This window comes from Carassius carassius, chromosome 47 (genome assembly GCF_963082965.1).
Source record: "Carassius carassius chromosome 47, fCarCar2.1, whole genome shotgun sequence".
NCBI lineage: Eukaryota > Metazoa > Chordata > Actinopteri > Cypriniformes > Cyprinidae > Carassius > Carassius carassius.
Genome location: NC_081801.1, coordinates 13,012,058 through 13,029,628, shown reverse-complemented (window position 1 = coordinate 13,029,628; position 17,571 = coordinate 13,012,058). Strand labels below are relative to the sequence as shown.

The 17,571-nt window shown below is 41.5% G+C and overlaps 2 protein-coding genes across 4 annotated transcripts in view; one reads left to right on the top strand and one right to left on the bottom strand.

The window, feature by feature from the left end:
* Positions 1 to 17,571, top strand: part of LOC132130337 (rho GTPase-activating protein 32-like) — a 107,592-nt gene that overhangs the window by 30,708 nt on the left and 59,313 nt on the right. For all 3 annotated transcript variants that reach the window (XM_059542020.1, XM_059542019.1, XM_059542018.1), the window contains exons 2-3: positions 5,650 to 5,763; positions 11,660 to 11,768. In XM_059542020.1, the coding sequence (XP_059398003.1) occupies positions 5,675 to 5,763; positions 11,660 to 11,768 (198 nt within the window). In that variant the 5' untranslated portion in view covers positions 5,650 to 5,674. The remainder of the gene's footprint in view (positions 1 to 5,649; positions 5,764 to 11,659; positions 11,769 to 17,571) is intronic.
* Positions 1 to 17,571, bottom strand: part of LOC132130338 (junctional adhesion molecule 3B-like) — a 328,210-nt gene that overhangs the window by 258,882 nt on the left and 51,757 nt on the right. The window lies entirely within an intron of this gene.

Genomic DNA, 17,571 nt, shown 5'->3' with positions numbered 1-17,571 from the left:
TTACTGGTACACTACCATTTGGTGCAATAGCATCAATAATATCAATATGATAATTTTTGTATAATATTAATATTAATAATATTAAATTAAAGTTTCCATTTGTGTATCACTGAGATAGATAACAGCAGTGTACAGTGTTCGTTTTACATGAGTGAAAATGTTGCAGAATTTATTTTCCAAGCTTTGTAGTCTTGGGCCTGATAGTGACCTGCAGCCCCACAGGGGCTGCGTTGTGGGACAGTGGGCTGCTCTCTCCACGACCCCACTCTGCTGGATTTCAACAGCTGATCTGGTGAAGCTGTAGGTTTCTAGCCCGCATTGTTTGGAGTGGAGAGTCTTTTCTGTGGGCTCACTGAGCCACAGTTTTTTTTTTCTTTTTTTCCCAGGCTCGAGAGTCTCCATGCCCAGCAGTCTGTCTGTTCCTATTCATTCAGACGGCTGCCCACTTCCCATGTAAGCCAGCAATATAAGCAGAGCCCAGGCTATTCATCAGCACTGACCTTTCTCCCAAGATTCGGCCCGATTGATTACTGATGTCTGATGCGGGGCGACATACCCATTCAACCATAACATATGTTTTGATTAAAAAACACAACACTAAGCGCAACACACTCAACTTTGTCCTGCTTAAAGAAGAACGTCCATGGGAACTACTACGAGCCAGGATTTTTTATTAGTCATTTGGACTTGTGTTGCTTTATATTTAAGGGTGAGGAGAGGGATAATTTCTAAATATTGTAAGTTCAATTTGGTTAACAGTACAAACTGTCCCTTTGTTTTCTCAGTTTAATTAAGCATGAAGAGCCATCTAATAGCAATACCCACGGGACGGGCAGGAAAGTGCTTCAAAGCATGCTAATTATTCTCACAAAGGTATTAGGTCTAAAATTTCCAGGCTAAAGCAACAGTAGCATGATAAATACCCTTGTAGATCATGACACGCTGACAGGTCTTACCTTGATGATGCTGTTTACCTAACTCTAATTTTTTTACTTGAGTGACCGCACATATTTCCTCTTTGTGAAGGCAGTTTGGCAGGTTGCTGTATTGAATCTGGCAGGGCTTTTAGAACTTCCCCGAACTCCAAATGAAATGCTGAGTCACCCTTTACAGAAAATGATAATATTGCACTATTTCCAAAATGTATCATTCTGTATTAGGGATCGACCGATATGGATTTTTTAGTGTTGATGCCACTACCGACAAACCGGACAAACATGCGCTTCGCAACCACGTCGCTTCTTTTAAGAGCATGTGTCCAAACCACAGCCAGGTGGTCGCTGAATAAAACTCCTACAAATACCATGGAATATTTGCAGCTCCCTAAATACAATGGCAAGCTGTTTTATAGACGAGGCATTCGTGTTTGCCATTTTGACCCACAGACTTTCTTAGCTATAGTTGCACGCACATATAGAGCAACGTGTTTCCACTTTCAAAGTGTATGGCAATATTTCAGCTGATAAAACTATTGGCGAACGCAGCAGCCAAGTATCGGCTGATGCCGATACACGTAAAATCCTCAAAAATCGGCGCGATATATCGGCCGGTCGATCCCTATTCTGTATCTGCCACATGATAAATTGTTCACTTTTCCTCAAGTTTTGGGTTTAAAAATATCCCTTTTTGGTGTTGGCTGAGTGGTTGTTTTTCTCAGTGGTGGTCATGGTGCAGTGGTTAGAGATGGGAAGTCTGTATTCTTAATTGTACTCTCATCTGACCTGTAGTGCAATAATTTTCCACAGGGATGCTCAAAATAACTTAGACGGCCAGATAATATAGTTTTTTCTTTATCTTTTTTTTTTCTTTTATTGTCTCATTCTCAGGTGTAAGATCTGACTATGAAAATCCTGTGTAAATCTGTTCAAAGCTGCTGTCTTCCTGGCATATAATTCAGTGAGGCAGGGCTCCATCAGAGCTCTGGCAGTGTTTCTCATGGACTCATCATCGGCTGGATGCTGTTTACTCTTATCTCTGGTCTTTTCTTTGGCTTTATAGAGCTGCTCTTCTCTCAGACAAAACCTCTGGTTTGCTAAGTACAAGTTTGCTCATCAGCGTCTCCTTTGTCTGTGTAAAAAATCAAAGCAAGTGCTCATATCTTGAGATATAGAGATGCTGAAGTGATAAAAAAAAAATGGTAATGTAATTTTGTGGAAAACTATTTAATACTGATTTAGTAAAATAATTGTTTATCCTGACCTCACTCTGTGCTTACTGTGATTTATTGAACAGTTCACAGATTTCACAGATGTTCACCTTGTAGTGTGCATCATTGATTTATTTGTTTGCTACATCTCAAGCTGTTGTTTTATGATCAGATCCCCACAATCTCCCCATGTATTTGATGTTTTTTAATGCTTATGTTATTTTGTCTCAGAAAATAAGGTATACTATTGGGAAGTTGTGGCCTAATGGTTAGATAGTTTGACTCCTAACCCTAAGGTTGTGGGTTTGAGTCTCGGGCAGGCAATACCACGACTGAGGTGCCCTGCTCCCCGGTCGCCGCAGCATAAATGGCTGTCTGCTGCTCCGGGTGTGTGTTCACGGTGTGTGTGTGTTCACTGCTGTGTGTGTGTGCACTTTGGATGGGTTAAATGCAGAGCATGAATTCTGATTATGAGTTACCATACTTGGCTGTATGTCATGTCACTATTTCCAGGGGCAGACAATCCGAAGAAGATATGAACCTTGTATTATTGAGATGTTGCCTGACAGCTGTGAGAAATGGAGTAGAAACATTTTTCCTAGTTTTAAACTGCTGTGTAGCCCTTCGGATATTTTAATAGATTCTCTGACCGTCCTCATGTTACATTTGTTGAGGTAATGCTCTGCAGAGGCAGGGGCTTGCCCTCTGATGTAATGCCATGTAAACAAATCCCCATCTTTTTCACATTAGTGCAGGCCAACGCGTCTTATACCAGACAGATTGTCTGCCTGTCAATGAGATCATGTTTTATCCAGATCTTCATGAAGCTGATGCTCCATTATGGGGGTCTAAATATTTATTTGTGTTCCTTTTGCCACTGCAACGCCTGTGCTATTTAAATCTCATCTGGCAACTAGCCTGAAAATGAAATCATGCAGATTAATTTGTAAGTAGAATTTTCAATATGAAATCAAAACAATGAAAATTAGCCTCTCTTGGTCTTAAACCTATTCCAAGAACAAAATGTTAACAAAATATGAATGAATGGAGTTTTGAGTTTCTTACCTCTTAGATGACTGTAAAGTAATTTGAATCTCATGAAGCACTGAATCTTCAAACACTCATTTTGGCCACAATCTAAGGCAGAATTGAATGTTTCCTTTATAGATTTGCCAATTTCAGAATGTATTGCAAATAAATCAGAGAAATGCAGATATGCATTTTTTTCAATGCTTATTAGATTTTCCTGTAAGTCTAACAGTAAAGCTTAGTGCTAGCAATGCAAGTGCAGTTATAAAGTGTTATTTTAATATTATTTATGTGCTATTATATTGTTTATTACTATTTTGAATTGGATTCTGAAGTTTAATTGTTAACAGAGACAGAGAAATGATTTGTGTTCATCTAAAGATCCCCAGAGCTGCCAAGGATACGAGCCTCAAACAAACGGTCTATACTTGCATAGTTACAAAACATTTAAAGTCGTTGTTGGTTCTTTAAAATATGTGATGGATAAACTTGCTCCTCAGTTGGACTAATTTATTAAACACATTGTCAGTTCTTGATCATCAAAATAATTTTGTTACAGCCCTAATTATCTATGTAGATTTTTATTTAAGTTTTATTATATTTCTTCAACTTATGCCAGGGCAATATTTCTTTTTTAATTTTAATATTTACATTTTAGTTGATTTCAGCTTGATATTAGATTAATGAAAACAAAATTGAAGTTTTTTTTAACACTAAAAACACAGTTAAAATGTTGAATGCAATATAATTTACCAAGTTTTTTTTGGTGTGTGTGTGTTAAAGTATCACTTTGTTCACTTGCCAACAACATGCTAATATCAGACATCTATGAGATTCTGAGATGGTTGTGGTGCTGCAAAACAAAACAACTGCTGTTTGATTGGTCTGGTCATAGCACTCAGATTTTATATAGAATGTGAAATACTTGGTGGTTTGGCTTACATTATTTCACTCGCTTTTTATGATACAGTTGGTCTAAAACTGTTGCATTATCCAGTTGCTCAACTCGTTGATATCGTTGACAGAATCGTTTACTTTCCACAAGTTCCTCTCTGCCAGCTCCAAACTCTTTCAAAACAGCCCTTCCCTCTCATTGACGTGAAGCTGCTTTTTGAGCATGCGTGGGTGAACGGCGCTTCCTACAATTTTTCTTCCTGCCAGTCTTTCATAAAGTTCTCCCTGTCTGCTTCAGAGGACACAAAGAAAGCCGCATGGTGGTAGTTGATAGCCACTAAAGGAGAGTGGCTGTGTGGGTTTAGGGGTTTGTTGTTTTAAATAGATGAGGGATGTTCTTTTGTTCAGCTTGCCATTTATCTCCTGTCTCTGCAATTAAATCCACACAGAGCTTTGGGGTGGAGTTTTCCTGCGTGGCAAATATTAGCTTTGTTTCTGATTGGGTGGCAGCTTTAATGGTACTGTTACCAAGATTTAGTAACCTCTGCTAAGTACCTGCTTTTGCACAAGGGGAGGGGCCCATTAGACAGATTTTAATTAATGATAGATATAGGTTCTTCAATAGCTAATGCTGTATAAGGGTGGCGTATTAAAAAAATTCTGTAGGAAAAAAAAAAATCTAAACTGACAAGTTCTGTGCTAATATATATATATATATATATATATATATATATATATATATATGTATATTTAAATGCTTTCTTTGGAATAATTCTAACTGTATGAATATTATTATAATATTTTATATAAGAGAGAGTTGTTCTTTCAGTTGGCATCTATATTAATGCTCTGATAAGTGATCACTTCCTAGGCTTCTAGGAAAGGCTAACTGACTAACCAGTTAAACATTGCGATGGATGATGATATTGGCGTCAAATAAAAATGATTGATCAATAAAATGATCATTGACTGTTGTATGTGAACGTAAAAGTTTGTTCACGTTTACATTGGACACAATTTTAGTCTATACCTGTGTTTTATTGGAATATGGAAAATTTGATTTCTAAATATTCATTTTTTAAAAACTTTTTAAGATACTTGAAGATGACTTAACCTTTGGCAAAGCTAAACCTTAATTTTTTATCTAGCACAAGGACAAACTAACACTGTTAATGGGCATACAGGTACAGGAATCAGCTGATGTAGAAGATCTCATTAAATAACCTGGTTAATCTGCTTGGATTTTTAAAAATTGTATTATCAGTTCAAAATTAATGAATTCATTGTCACTATTTGAATACAGATGAATAACATTTTCCTAAAGTCTCTAAGCATCATCCTAAAAGAACCTAATAGAGTATGAAGATCAGTTTTTGCCCTAGTTTCATCTGTCTTCTAGAGACACTAGTCTCTGTGTCATTTTCTCTCCTCTGCTTGTTTTATACTCACATTCGCCCTGTCCATCTTGTTTTGCCTCTCATTTCTAACTCTGTACTGACTACATCTTTTTTTTTTTTTTTACTCTCTCTCCCTTGCTCTCATTCTCTCCCTCCCTGCCCCTCTTTCTCTCTCTCTGGCAGGCTGCTCCTGCAGTGATTCAGTATCATGGAGGCTGGCAGTGGGGCTGCTGCAGTGGTGGGAAGTGCAGCTCTCGGACTGCTCGGAGCCACAGGAAGTCATGACATCTATGACAGGTAAGACTCGCCATCCTTCCTCATCAGATCCCGTCAGGGTCTTCTAACTCACCCATCTTATTTTACTCATTTTAGCTACCTGTTTGTTTCTACTTGTCATGTTCTTGCTCCTGTGTGAATATGTGTGTCTCTGCCTCAGCATGCCCTCTGCTTCCTTGCCGTTTCATTCATAACTGTAAAGGTTATTTCTACGTGTGTGTGAAGCAAAGTCTTGGTTACGTACATCCTATTCCTCTCCAGGGGCTTGAGGAGAAATGTCAGAAGTGCAAGCGCTAGGTGGTACAGGCAGATGCAGTGGAAACAATATAGGCTAAAGGTTCTTAGAGTGATGCATTCATATATCCAACTCATTGTGCGCAGAGCTACATCACCAAGCTGCAAGCATTGATAAATACCCAACTTTAGACCATTAATCACTTAAGAATAACGTCTTTCCTCTCATAAATGTATCCCTGTTGTCATCAAACTCCAAATTTTACAGTCAGATGACATGGTGCTGAGTGCACAGCCTGTATGAAAATCCACGATGCTGAGTAGTAAAGCTATGGCAGCCAATAAAAAGCATTTCTGTGCCAGTACACTCCCACACCCACCCACTCTCCCAGCTGAGCCCTGAACGCAAGTCACATGATCGGTTTCACTCACGAGAGCCTGCACGCTTTGGCATCCTCTCTGATATATTCTGCCCTAAATCCCTCAGCTATCACCTTGCAAAAAAAGGTTTCGTGCCCTGCAGCGATTGTCCTGAGTTTTGAGGATTATTGTCCAACCATTTAGCCCTCAGCCTCACTTGAACACAATCCAGATCTGGTATGTGGAGGGTTGCCATGACAGCCACAGCTTAGCATATATTAGATATTAGCACAACATCAGTGAAGGAAGGCAAGAAAATGGACAACCTTGGGGAGGCTGCGTGTTCTCTCAGCTGTTGTGGAAAGCTTTCCAAATGTGGTCGTCATTTTCATACACACCCATGCTTATGATTCATAGTCACTAGGGGAAATGCTTTAGCTGTGCTGAGGCTTTTCTTCCACAGTCCCTGATACTGTGATGACCTGGAGCTCTGCAATCCTTCAATATTTTGTCCTGCCACTGCACTGCATGTGTGTCTTAAATGAGCGGCTAGAGTAGGACTCTGGCATTGTATAGCCTCAAGCTAGGCATGTAGTTCGCTTTTTTAAAGTGCAAAACAGTCTGCTAAGAATATGTAATAGTTCATTTTGAAGACTAAACTTTGTTACCATTCTAATCGATGGCTTCTAGGTTTCAGTGCTAGACCTTTAAAGTAGATCAGTTGTTTGTGTGGCCATTTACTTGACATTTAAGAGACGGTTATTTTCCAAAGCGACTTACTGTGTGCTGATTGCACGGCCAGTTTGCTCCAGGCAACTTGGGGGTTTAGTGCCTCATTCAAGGACAATAAAGTGATAAAATGGGTTTGTGATGTCAGGCTACTTGGATTTTTAAACCACTATCTTTGTGTTAGCAGTCTAGATCGTTAACCATTAGGTCACTGTTTCCATGTAAGGCTCATTAAAAATATAGAAAATGTTATCATACAACTATTATTGTTTTGCAATAATAAGTGCGGTTAATAAAACATGTATCCGTAATAAAACATGTTTACTACTTGGTAATACACATTTGACAGTAAAGCACTGAGCTTGAGTTGGGAAGCATACATTTACTTTTATTAACCCTCTGGAGGCATTTTCTCCTGATAACCCCGAAAATAACTTAAATTACACTTTCAGTTTTGATTGTACAGATAAGATTAATACATCAATCGAATCTGTAAAGGGTCTACTTTTTTTGTATACTGACATAATAACAACAAAACTTTGTGCATTTCTAAAATAAAGATTACAAACAAGGTGTGCTGTCTGCAGCCTTTGTCTGCGATGATCTTCATTTAGACACGCGTCATTAAAATGAACTGTAACTCCGTGAATACTCAATGAAGAGACATGAAAGAGATATCTATAGAAAGGTTGACATGTTTACTTTTAAACTAAACAAATATTCTGTGCCACCGAAAACAAATATTCTGTGATAAAGTAATCCATATGAAAACAACGCGATGTCTGTTTTTCACGTCTCCCTTCATTATCTTCTAATGTGACCATGCCCCCGCGCTGAACGCTCTATTCAGATTCTAATGTTTCACTGAAGCGCGGCTTGAATACTCCAATACAACAGAAGGCAACGCAGCGAGACTGTTCCTCAAGTTTATTTTATTTTACTGTTTGCTTCGCGATGAGAGGAATAAGACATAATTCACCTCAAAAAGTTGTGATGTATTTGAGGATTTGAGATTTGGATTTTGGAAAAAAGAATGAAGCACTTTATTCAGCAGAGATTCTAAACATGAGTAAGTCTCTTTTTATTTATTTATATACCTGTACTAGTTTTCACAAAACGTGTAAACATTTTACTAGTTACACTTTTTCCAAAGACTTTTTCCAAACTATAATTCCTAACTTAATGTATAATCAAGTGAAACATTATGAAGTTTCAATAACAATATACAATACTATACCATTCAAAAGCTTGATGTAAATAATATAAATGTAACATATTAATGTAAATATTACAAACAATGCTGTTCTTTCAATTAACCCCCCCCCCCCACAAAAAAAAGAAAATCTGAAAAAAATATTATCAGCTCTTTTCAGCATTACTAATAATAATAAAGGTTTTTTTTTTTTTTTTTTTTTTTTTAGAAAATCAGATTGTTAAAATGATTTCTGAAGGATTGTGTGACTGGAGTAATGATGCAAAAAATTCAGTTTGAAAGTCAACTTTGATTGTTCCTAATAAACTGTTTAACTGCACTCGCAAGTGGATATTAAATTATGTTGTGGGATAATTAAATATATTCTACATAAACTACAAACATAAAATTATATAGATTTATTTTGTCCTCACATTCTTTTAGTGTTGTCACGGTACCAAAATTTCAGTATTCGGTACCGATACCAGTGAAAATCCACGGTTCTCGGTACCAATTTCGGTACCAAAGCAAAACACAAAAATATGCTAATTAAAAAAAACTTTTTATCACTACAAATAAAACCAATGCCATTTTTATACTTATTTACAATTGAATAAAGTTTTTCTACAAGTTATATAATTATGAAAAACAGTAAACAAGTTTCACCAAAGTTTAATTTGTCTTTTAATTTATTAAATTTAAATTTTTTGGTATATAAAGGGGATTTGCTATTAAATTTAAAACATGGAAGAATATTGTATGATTTATTTCTTTAAAAAATAAAGTTTTAATAATTTTTTCAACAGTAGTAGCAGTATCACATACATTTGACTAAATAATAGTAATATTTCTAGCACAATGCCTTTATGTAAAAATTAACTTTTAATGAATGCATATTTGTCATTTTAACTGAACTTAAGACTGGTGGTGATGCTTAAGATAATTTTTGGTCATTGAGGGTTTCTGTAAAAAAAAAAAACATAGTAATAAATCATATTAATTATTATTAAAAGATTATACTACAACTAATTCTACTACCATACTAACAATATACAATGCACTATGGTTTGATGAGCTGCTGGGTTCATGAATATTAATCACGTTGTCTGCGCTCGGTCGAACTGATTTGCTGAAATCAAAACAGAGACGCTAATAGATCGGCGCCAGCCAATGAAATTGCTATTTGTGCATTAGCCCCTCCCACTACCAGAGAAACCGGCTTATCTTCAGCTTGTTCTAAAAAGCTGAATAATTCTAAATTAACTCCATTATTTTGACAGGAGAAGACAACAAAGAATATAGTTAACATGTAGCGCGTCGATTCAGCGTGGTAAGACTCTCTCTCTGTGCATGTGTCAGAAACAGCGCTATCAGTAAAGCGACAGCGAGTTGTGCGCCCTCTCACAGAGTTTACCGTTCGGCATAAACAGGTGCGCTGTGCGTCCAGTGAGATGAACTGAAATAATACAGGTCACCTGATGAAGAGAGAACTCTGAAGCACTAAGTCAGTGTTCAGCGAGTGAAAATGTGCTAATCTTATAATAGCCTTGACCACACACACTGGCGAGTAAAATATACAAAAATGCAGAGGGTTGTTTTGACGGGTTGCCGTGAATACCTTTAAATTGACACTGGTTTTACTCAAATGAAACAGTAAAATGCTTGTGAAGTGACCCAGAATAGAACTGATGATTTTGTTGATATATTTATGTCCTCACTGAGAAGGCAGATGCTGAAATTACTGCAAGCGTCACGCGCCTCTGTCTATGTAGTAAACAAACCATTAATTCATTCACACAGAGACGCGCAAAACATGCAGGATTCATATTTCAACCAACTTTTGCGGCTTAACATTTACAGATACTCGTCCATATGGAGATTTGATTTGATTAATTTATGCTAACTTCTTCCCTGACTGACTAATTCCCTGACTGTCCATATTAAAATCTAAGTTTCATTTTCTAGACTGGATTTTGAGATTCCGTCCGCGTTTTCTGCTTTGCGGAAATCATAGCGATGTATGCATCAAGAACTGGGTTTGAACGAGACTTCGGTACCACTGGTACTTAAAGAAAACTGGTACAATGATGTTTTCATTTTTTTAGTACCGACTTGGTACCGAAGTACCGGGTCTTTTGACAACACTACATTCTTTCTTGTAACTCCTCCCTCTCAGTGACACAAGCTGACTGAAAGGCTCATTATGCAGCTCATTATGCAGGCCTTTGTCTTCTCAGGTGTAAATCACAATTATATTCATGATAGCTGACGCCTACTGGCATATGACTTTTGCCAACAAAAAGTGTCTTAGAAAATTTTTATCAATATATTGTTTTCTGTGAGTGAGTAAACAAGATGATTTCACATAATTTGGAAAGAAAAATTCCAGGCTACAAGCTCCAGTTCTCAAAAGTCCCGGGAATCAAAGTTCTGTATGTGTTTTATGGCCTTATTCAAGTGTTTTAACATTTTTAGTTTTTCACTAACCACGCATAATTTTTTTTCTCAAAAACACAATCATGTACATACATGCTGCTCACATATTATTACAGCCCAGTTTGTGCTGATTACAGTGAGATTAGACTTTACCCATTTAGATATTTATAGGAAACTGAAAAAAGCACAAATGTCAGGGCATGACAAAACTTCTCCAGGCCCCAAAAATACCCTTAGACTCCAGAGGGTTAACATTCAAATAAACGTTCAAAGCCATTTTCCAGGTCATCTAGATTGATTTAATCCATATCTTGTAACTTATGTTATTCGTTCCATTCTTTTTTATGGAAACAATTATCCGTTCTGTCCGAGCATCCCTCATTTTGGAAATTGTAACGGTACCACAGACCGCACTGCACTTTTCATCTCTGATCAGTGGTGGTTTGTCATTTTGCCCATGTGAGGCGAGCCAGACTGCCACTTTGTCTTTCCCACCCTCTCAGCAAGGTTGGAAGGAAATAGTATCTGGGCTTTCTTTCATATCACCCATTAAAGACCATATGATTAAGATCAACTTTTCTAGACTGCAGGCTTTTCCAAAGAAAACTGCAGATCCCCCCCTTAAATTGGCAGACATCCCAACATGCTGTTGTAGGGATCTCGCTTTGATTGCCTGCTGTGCATGCTGGATAACAATTTTTCCCTTTTATGTCACTGTGATTAGTTTCGACATCTTGCCTAATTGAAATGATGCTGCCATTAACACTTTTGTGAAGGATGGGATGTTCTAATTCACCGTCTTACATTGAGGACGTGTCATTTTTACTGTCACACTGCCTATTCCACTCAGCTCCACTGTCGTAATTCTCAAAGGCAGCTGCAAAGCAGGCTATATCTTTATATTTCACATGCTATCAGACTGAACCTGCCTCCCTTCTCTCTCTCTATCCCATCCTCTCCCTTCAGGGTCCTGAGGCCTGGACGGCACCCGGAAGAAGACGATATCGTTCCAGAGCTTGCCAGGAGCATCCACCCCCGAGAGCGACCTGACTGGGAGGAAACCATCAGCGCAATGGTGAGGAGCCAAGTTCTCGCGGTCTCGCACAAATTCAGTGACTCCCTCCCACGCCCAACCTTTACAAAGCCAGTCGTAAAGACAGGAGATAGCACACCCTCAAGTTGTACAAATTAAAGATCGACTGCTTGCTGTTCGATAGGGACAATATCACAGCTGTTGTTTCTGAAGGATAATTCTGTTCTTTTTTTGTGGGTCCTTGATTCTTTTACGTAAGACCCATATTGCTGCTGTAGACTGTCAGCCATTACAACCAGTCTGTGGGAACATGCTCTTGTCAGATGACCTTGAGGAACTTCAGATTTATATTTATGGTAAACAGAAAACATATAATGGAGCATTGGAATCTTGGGCAAATCCAGTTAAAGCATTAAATCAAAAATATTATGCAGAAAAACAATCAAAAATACACTACCTTTTTCATGCTTTTGAAGTTTATTATGCTCACCAAGGCTGCATTTGTTTGATCTAAAATTCACTAATATTGTGGAATATTACTACAATTTAAATAATTTTCTATATGAATTTATTTTGAAATGTAATTTATTACTGTGATGGCAAAGCTGAATTTGTCAGCAGCCATTACTCTATTGTTCCTTTTCAGGAACTCGAGCTGCGTCGAAACGCTTTTGGGGAACGTCCCTGACGAGACCGACTCTGAATATCGTGTGCAATCAGTCCATCGGAAAGGCGTGACGTCACGGGCGGGGTGACGTAGCGACCAGGAAGCTATAAAAGCACGTGCCGTGCAGCTGGCTTCAGCTTCGAATCTGTCAGCAAGCGCTCTGTGTGTGCATGTCAAAGTCTGTCCTGTTGGTCCTATTTATTGTTGTCTGTCCCTTAGCCATTAAAAGATCGCTAAAACAGCTCAATATGCCAAAACAAAAGCAAAAGACCTAACTTATGAAGGGCGATTCCAAGCCACGTTATAGATTGTGTGTTCCTCCCTGCCCTCGCTACATTACGAGTGGGGATACACACAGTTTGTGCGTGGCTTGCCTGGGATCGAAGCACGCTGAGTCGGCTCTCGAGGGGGCCGACTGCCCGCATTGTGAACGAATGCCAATGCGGACGCTTCGATCCCGCAGGGCTCTCTTCGAGAAGTGAGCCTTTGCAAGCGTTCCTCGCGATGCCGGTTCCGCTTTCGCCGAGGCGAAGCCGCGCCGGCATTTGTTGGGTTCGCAGATCGATCTGCTGGAAGGTATGGAGACGGGCACGTCCTTATCTCCTACCGTACCCACCAGATCTGCCTGATTCCGGGGTTTGGAAGCCCGAGCTTCGGCTCTTCCCCCCGAGCGTCGGGCTTGACGCTCTGCCTTTCTTTCTCCGAGGAGATTGACACGGAGGGCGTCGGCGAGCTTGTAGTTGCACAAACAAAGTTGCTTAAGCACAGTATAAAACAAACAGTGTCATTATACGGGCAGCGTTAGTGAGCAGCTATTTAATCTCCGAGGGGATTAATATTGTTTGTGTGACTAAGCTATTCGCGCGCTGTCGAGGCAACGCGTGTATTACATCATTTTCAGTTTTGATGTGAATTTTTCCATACCCGACCGCGTGTCTGGTTATTTTTAACTCCATTTAATAAGCAGGAGTTGGTTCTATCACTTCAATGTGTACTTTATCACAATCTAGACCGTGTTTACTTGTCTGATTGTTTGATTATTTTTAAATTCTGAGGAATATGACTCTGAGAAGTCAATATATCACTATATGTGTACTTTATCACAATCTAGACCGTGTTTACTTGTCTGATTGTTTGATTTCACTAAATTCTGAGGAATTTGGATTGCATTAGATTCTGAGGAATCTAATGACTGTTATCTAACTTCGAGAAGTTCAATATATCACTTCAATGTGTATTGTATCACAATCCAGACCGTATTTACTTGTCTGATTGTTTGATTTCATTAAATTCTGAGGAATATAATGACAGTTATTTGACTCATGAAGTTAGATGTACTGGAGGGACTGCTGGGCGGGAGCAGCCCCCTCCGCGTACAAACAGTCACGACTACAGAGGGCAGCCCCTACTGGGGTAGAGCGGTGTCCACCTCATTACACGGTACCCGTCTCACCTCAGTGCCCTCGGGAGGTGGGTCTGCCAACCCTGCCGGAGTTTCAGGGTGCAGCGGCCTCCAGCGAGCACTACTCAGTTATTTCCGCCCGTGAGCGTAGCAGAGCTGGGATGCTCGCCTCCCCTTCGGGGGCCTCTTACTCCAGAGATCAGTCTCGAGAGACTGATTCCCTTAGTACATTAGCTAGCAGCGTGGAAACTACTGCCAATGTATCTCAATGGGTCCTGCGCACAGTGGAAAGACAATAGTCGGCCTCCTGCAGGCTCTGGTTATGGAACAAAAAGTGAATACCCTTTTTAGGAAGGAGGCCATCGAGGTGGTCCCTCCTCTAGTCAGGGAGTCCGGGTTTTATAGCCGGTATTTCATAGTTCCAAAGAAGGATGGGGAGTTGCGTTCGATCTTAGACTTATGTCATCTAAACCTCTCAGTAATGCCACTGAAGTTCAAAATGCTCACTGTCAAACAGATTGTAGCTCAAATCAGATCCGAGGACTGGTTTTATCACAATAGATCTCAAAGACGCATACTTCCATATCCATCCTTCAACAACACAGGAAGTTTCTGAGGTTCGCTTTCGGGGGCAAAGCTTATCAATATAGAGTACTTCCCTTTGGCCTCGCACTCTCACCCCGCACGTTCACGAAATGTGTGGATGCGGCTCTGGTATCCCTCCATATGCAGGGCATCCGCATTTTAAATTATATCGACGATTGGTTGATCCTAGCTCAATCAGAGCAGATGGCGGCTCGACATCGAGATGTCGTTCTCGCACACATGGGGGAGCTGGGTTTGAGACTAAACGCCAAGAAGAGTGTACTTTCTCCAGTTCAGAGAACCACCTATCTAGGCGTAGTGTGGAATTCGACCACGATGCAGGCACGTCTGTCTCCTGCTCGGATCGAGTCGATCCTCACATCAGTCGAGAGAGTCAAAGAAGGCCAGTCACTCACTGTCAAACAATTTCAGAGATTGTTAGGGCTGATGGCAGCTGCGTCCAACGTGATACCTTTTGGCCTGCTGCACATGAGACCCCTACAGTGGTGGCTCAAGTCCAAGGGCTTTTCCCCGAGGGGAAATCCACTTCGAGTTATCAAGGTCACGCGGCGGTGCCTTCGTGCCTTAGACATGTGGAGGAAACCTTGGTTCTTGAATCAGGGCCCGGTGCTGGGAGTTCCTTGTCGCCGTGTAACGCTAGCGACAGATGCGTCCCTCACCGGTTGGGGTGCGGTCATGAGTGGCCACCCTGCCCGCGGTCTGTGGAGTGGTCGCCATCTAACATGGCACATCAATTGCCTAGAGATACTAGCGGTCTATCGAGCATTGAAATATTTCCTCCCAGACCTGAGAGGTCACCATGTGTTGGTGCGCACTGACAACACATCAGTGGTCTCTTATATCAATCACCAGGGGGGTCTGCGTTCGCGCCCCTTGTACAAGCTGGCACACCAGATCCTTCTGTGGTCCCAGGGCAAACTCCTCTCGATCAGAGCAGTGTATATTCCTGGGAGATTGAATGTGGGAGCAGACATACTGTCGAGACAGGGGCCGAGGCCCGGGTAATGGATGCTTCACCCCGAGGTGGTGAAGCAGATATGGAGAGTATTTGGCACAGCCCAGGTGGACCTCTTTGCGACTCAGGAGACATCGCAATGTCCCCTCTGGTTCTCTCTAGTTCATCCAGCTCCTCTGGGACTGGACGCTATGGTACAGACCTGGCCGAGGCTTCGTCTGTACGCTTTTCCCCCTATTGCTCTGCTCCCGGGAGTTCTGGCGAGAGTACGCCGGGACGGGGCCCGTCTATTACTAGTAGCCCCGTTCTGGCCGGGCCGAGTATGGTTCTCAGATCTAGTCTCGCTCCTCGACGGCTCTCCGTGGGAGATACCGATCAGGACAGACCTACTCTCACAGGCGCAGGGCACGATAGTTCACCCTCGCCCGGAGTTGTGGAAGCTGTGGGTGTGGCCCCTGAGGGGGCACAGCTGTTAGCAGCTGGTCTCTCAACCGAGGTTGTTGAGACCCTACTCCAATCCAGAGCTCCCTCTACGAGGAAACTGTACGCCCTGAAGTGGAAGCTCTTCACTTCATGGTGCAGAGACCGCCAGCTTGACCCAGCAGACTGCCCAGTTGGTACAGTTCTGGAGTTTTTACAAGCCAGGCTCTCTGCGGGGTTATCCCACTCCACCTTAAAGGTTTACGTGGCGGCCATAGCTGCTTTCCATGTCCCTTTCAATGGTCAGTCAGTGGGTAGACACCCCCTAGTTACACGTTTCCTCCGCGGTGCGCTGAGGCTGAGACCTCCAGTACGATCCCGTGTTCCCCCCTGGGATTTGGTTGTGGTTCTAGAGGCTCTTTGTAAAGCTCCATTCGAGCCAATACAAGATATCTCAGATAGACATCTGACACTTAAATTTGCCCTGTTACTGGCAATCACCTCACTAAAGAGAGTTGGAGATATTCAGGCCCTTTCGGTGGCCCCTACTTACTTAGACTTTGCCCCTGGTATGGCCAAAGCATTCTTATACCCTCGAGCGGGTTACTTTCCGAAGGTTCCCTCTGTTACACCACAACCTATCGTACTGCAGGTCTTCTGTCCTCCTCCCTTTCGGGAGCCAGACCAAGAGAAGCTAAACTGTATGTGTCCAGTGCGAGCACTGGACGCATATGTCCACAGAGCTGCCCTGTGGAGAAAATCAGACCAATTGCTTGTTTGCTATGGTCCTTCTAACAAGGGTTCTCCTGCCACCAAGCAGACCCTTAGTCGTTGGATAGTCGAGGCTATCAACGTCTCCTATGAGTCCTCTGGTCTTCCCCCTCCTTTGGGGGCCAAGGCTCACTCTACTCGGGGTATGACGGCCTCCAAGGCCTTCTCAGCAGGTGTGTCCCTCTTGGACATCTGCAACGCTGCGGGGTGGTCCACGCCCTCCACATTTGTCCGATTTTACGATCTTGACATGCGAGCCACGCCGGGCTCTTCTGTTCTCTCGTCTTAGCTGTGCTCTTTTGACTACACACTAGGCAGGGATTTGGAAGTCTGGCAGCGTGGGCACATCGTTCCCCAAAAGCGTTTCGACGCAGCTCGAGTTCCTGAAAAGGAACGTCTCAAGGTTACGTATGTAACCCTAGTTCCTTGAAGGAACGAGACGCTGCGTCGCAGAGCCATACTCCCGGCACCCCTGCCGGCGCTTGCTTCCCTACTCGAAGCTGAAGCCAGCTGCACGGCACGTGCTTTTATAGCTTCCTGGTCGCTACGTCACCCCGCCCGTGACGTCACGCCTTTCCGATGGACTGATTGCACACGATATTCAGAGTCGGTCTCGTCAGGGACGTTCCCCAAAAGCGTTTCGACGCAGCGTCTCGTTCCTTCAAGGAACTAGGGTTACATACGTAACCTTGAGACGTTCAGTGTCACATGATCCTTCAGAAATCATTCCAATGTGATGGATTGATGTTCAAGAAGCATTTCACATTATGTTGCAAACAGTTGTGTTGGTTAATATTTTTGTGAAAACTATGATACTTGATGATTAGAAAGTCCAAAAGAACAATATTCACTTAAGAAATGATCAGTTTGATGCATTAATACAATTAAATGCTAAATAAAATAGGTTTTTAAAGAAAGAATATTTGCCCCAAAACATAGAGTCAGAATGTCGTACTTATTTGCTAGGTATTCATCTTTTTATACCACATATTGGTTTGATTTAGTGTTCAGCCATGGCGTTTTG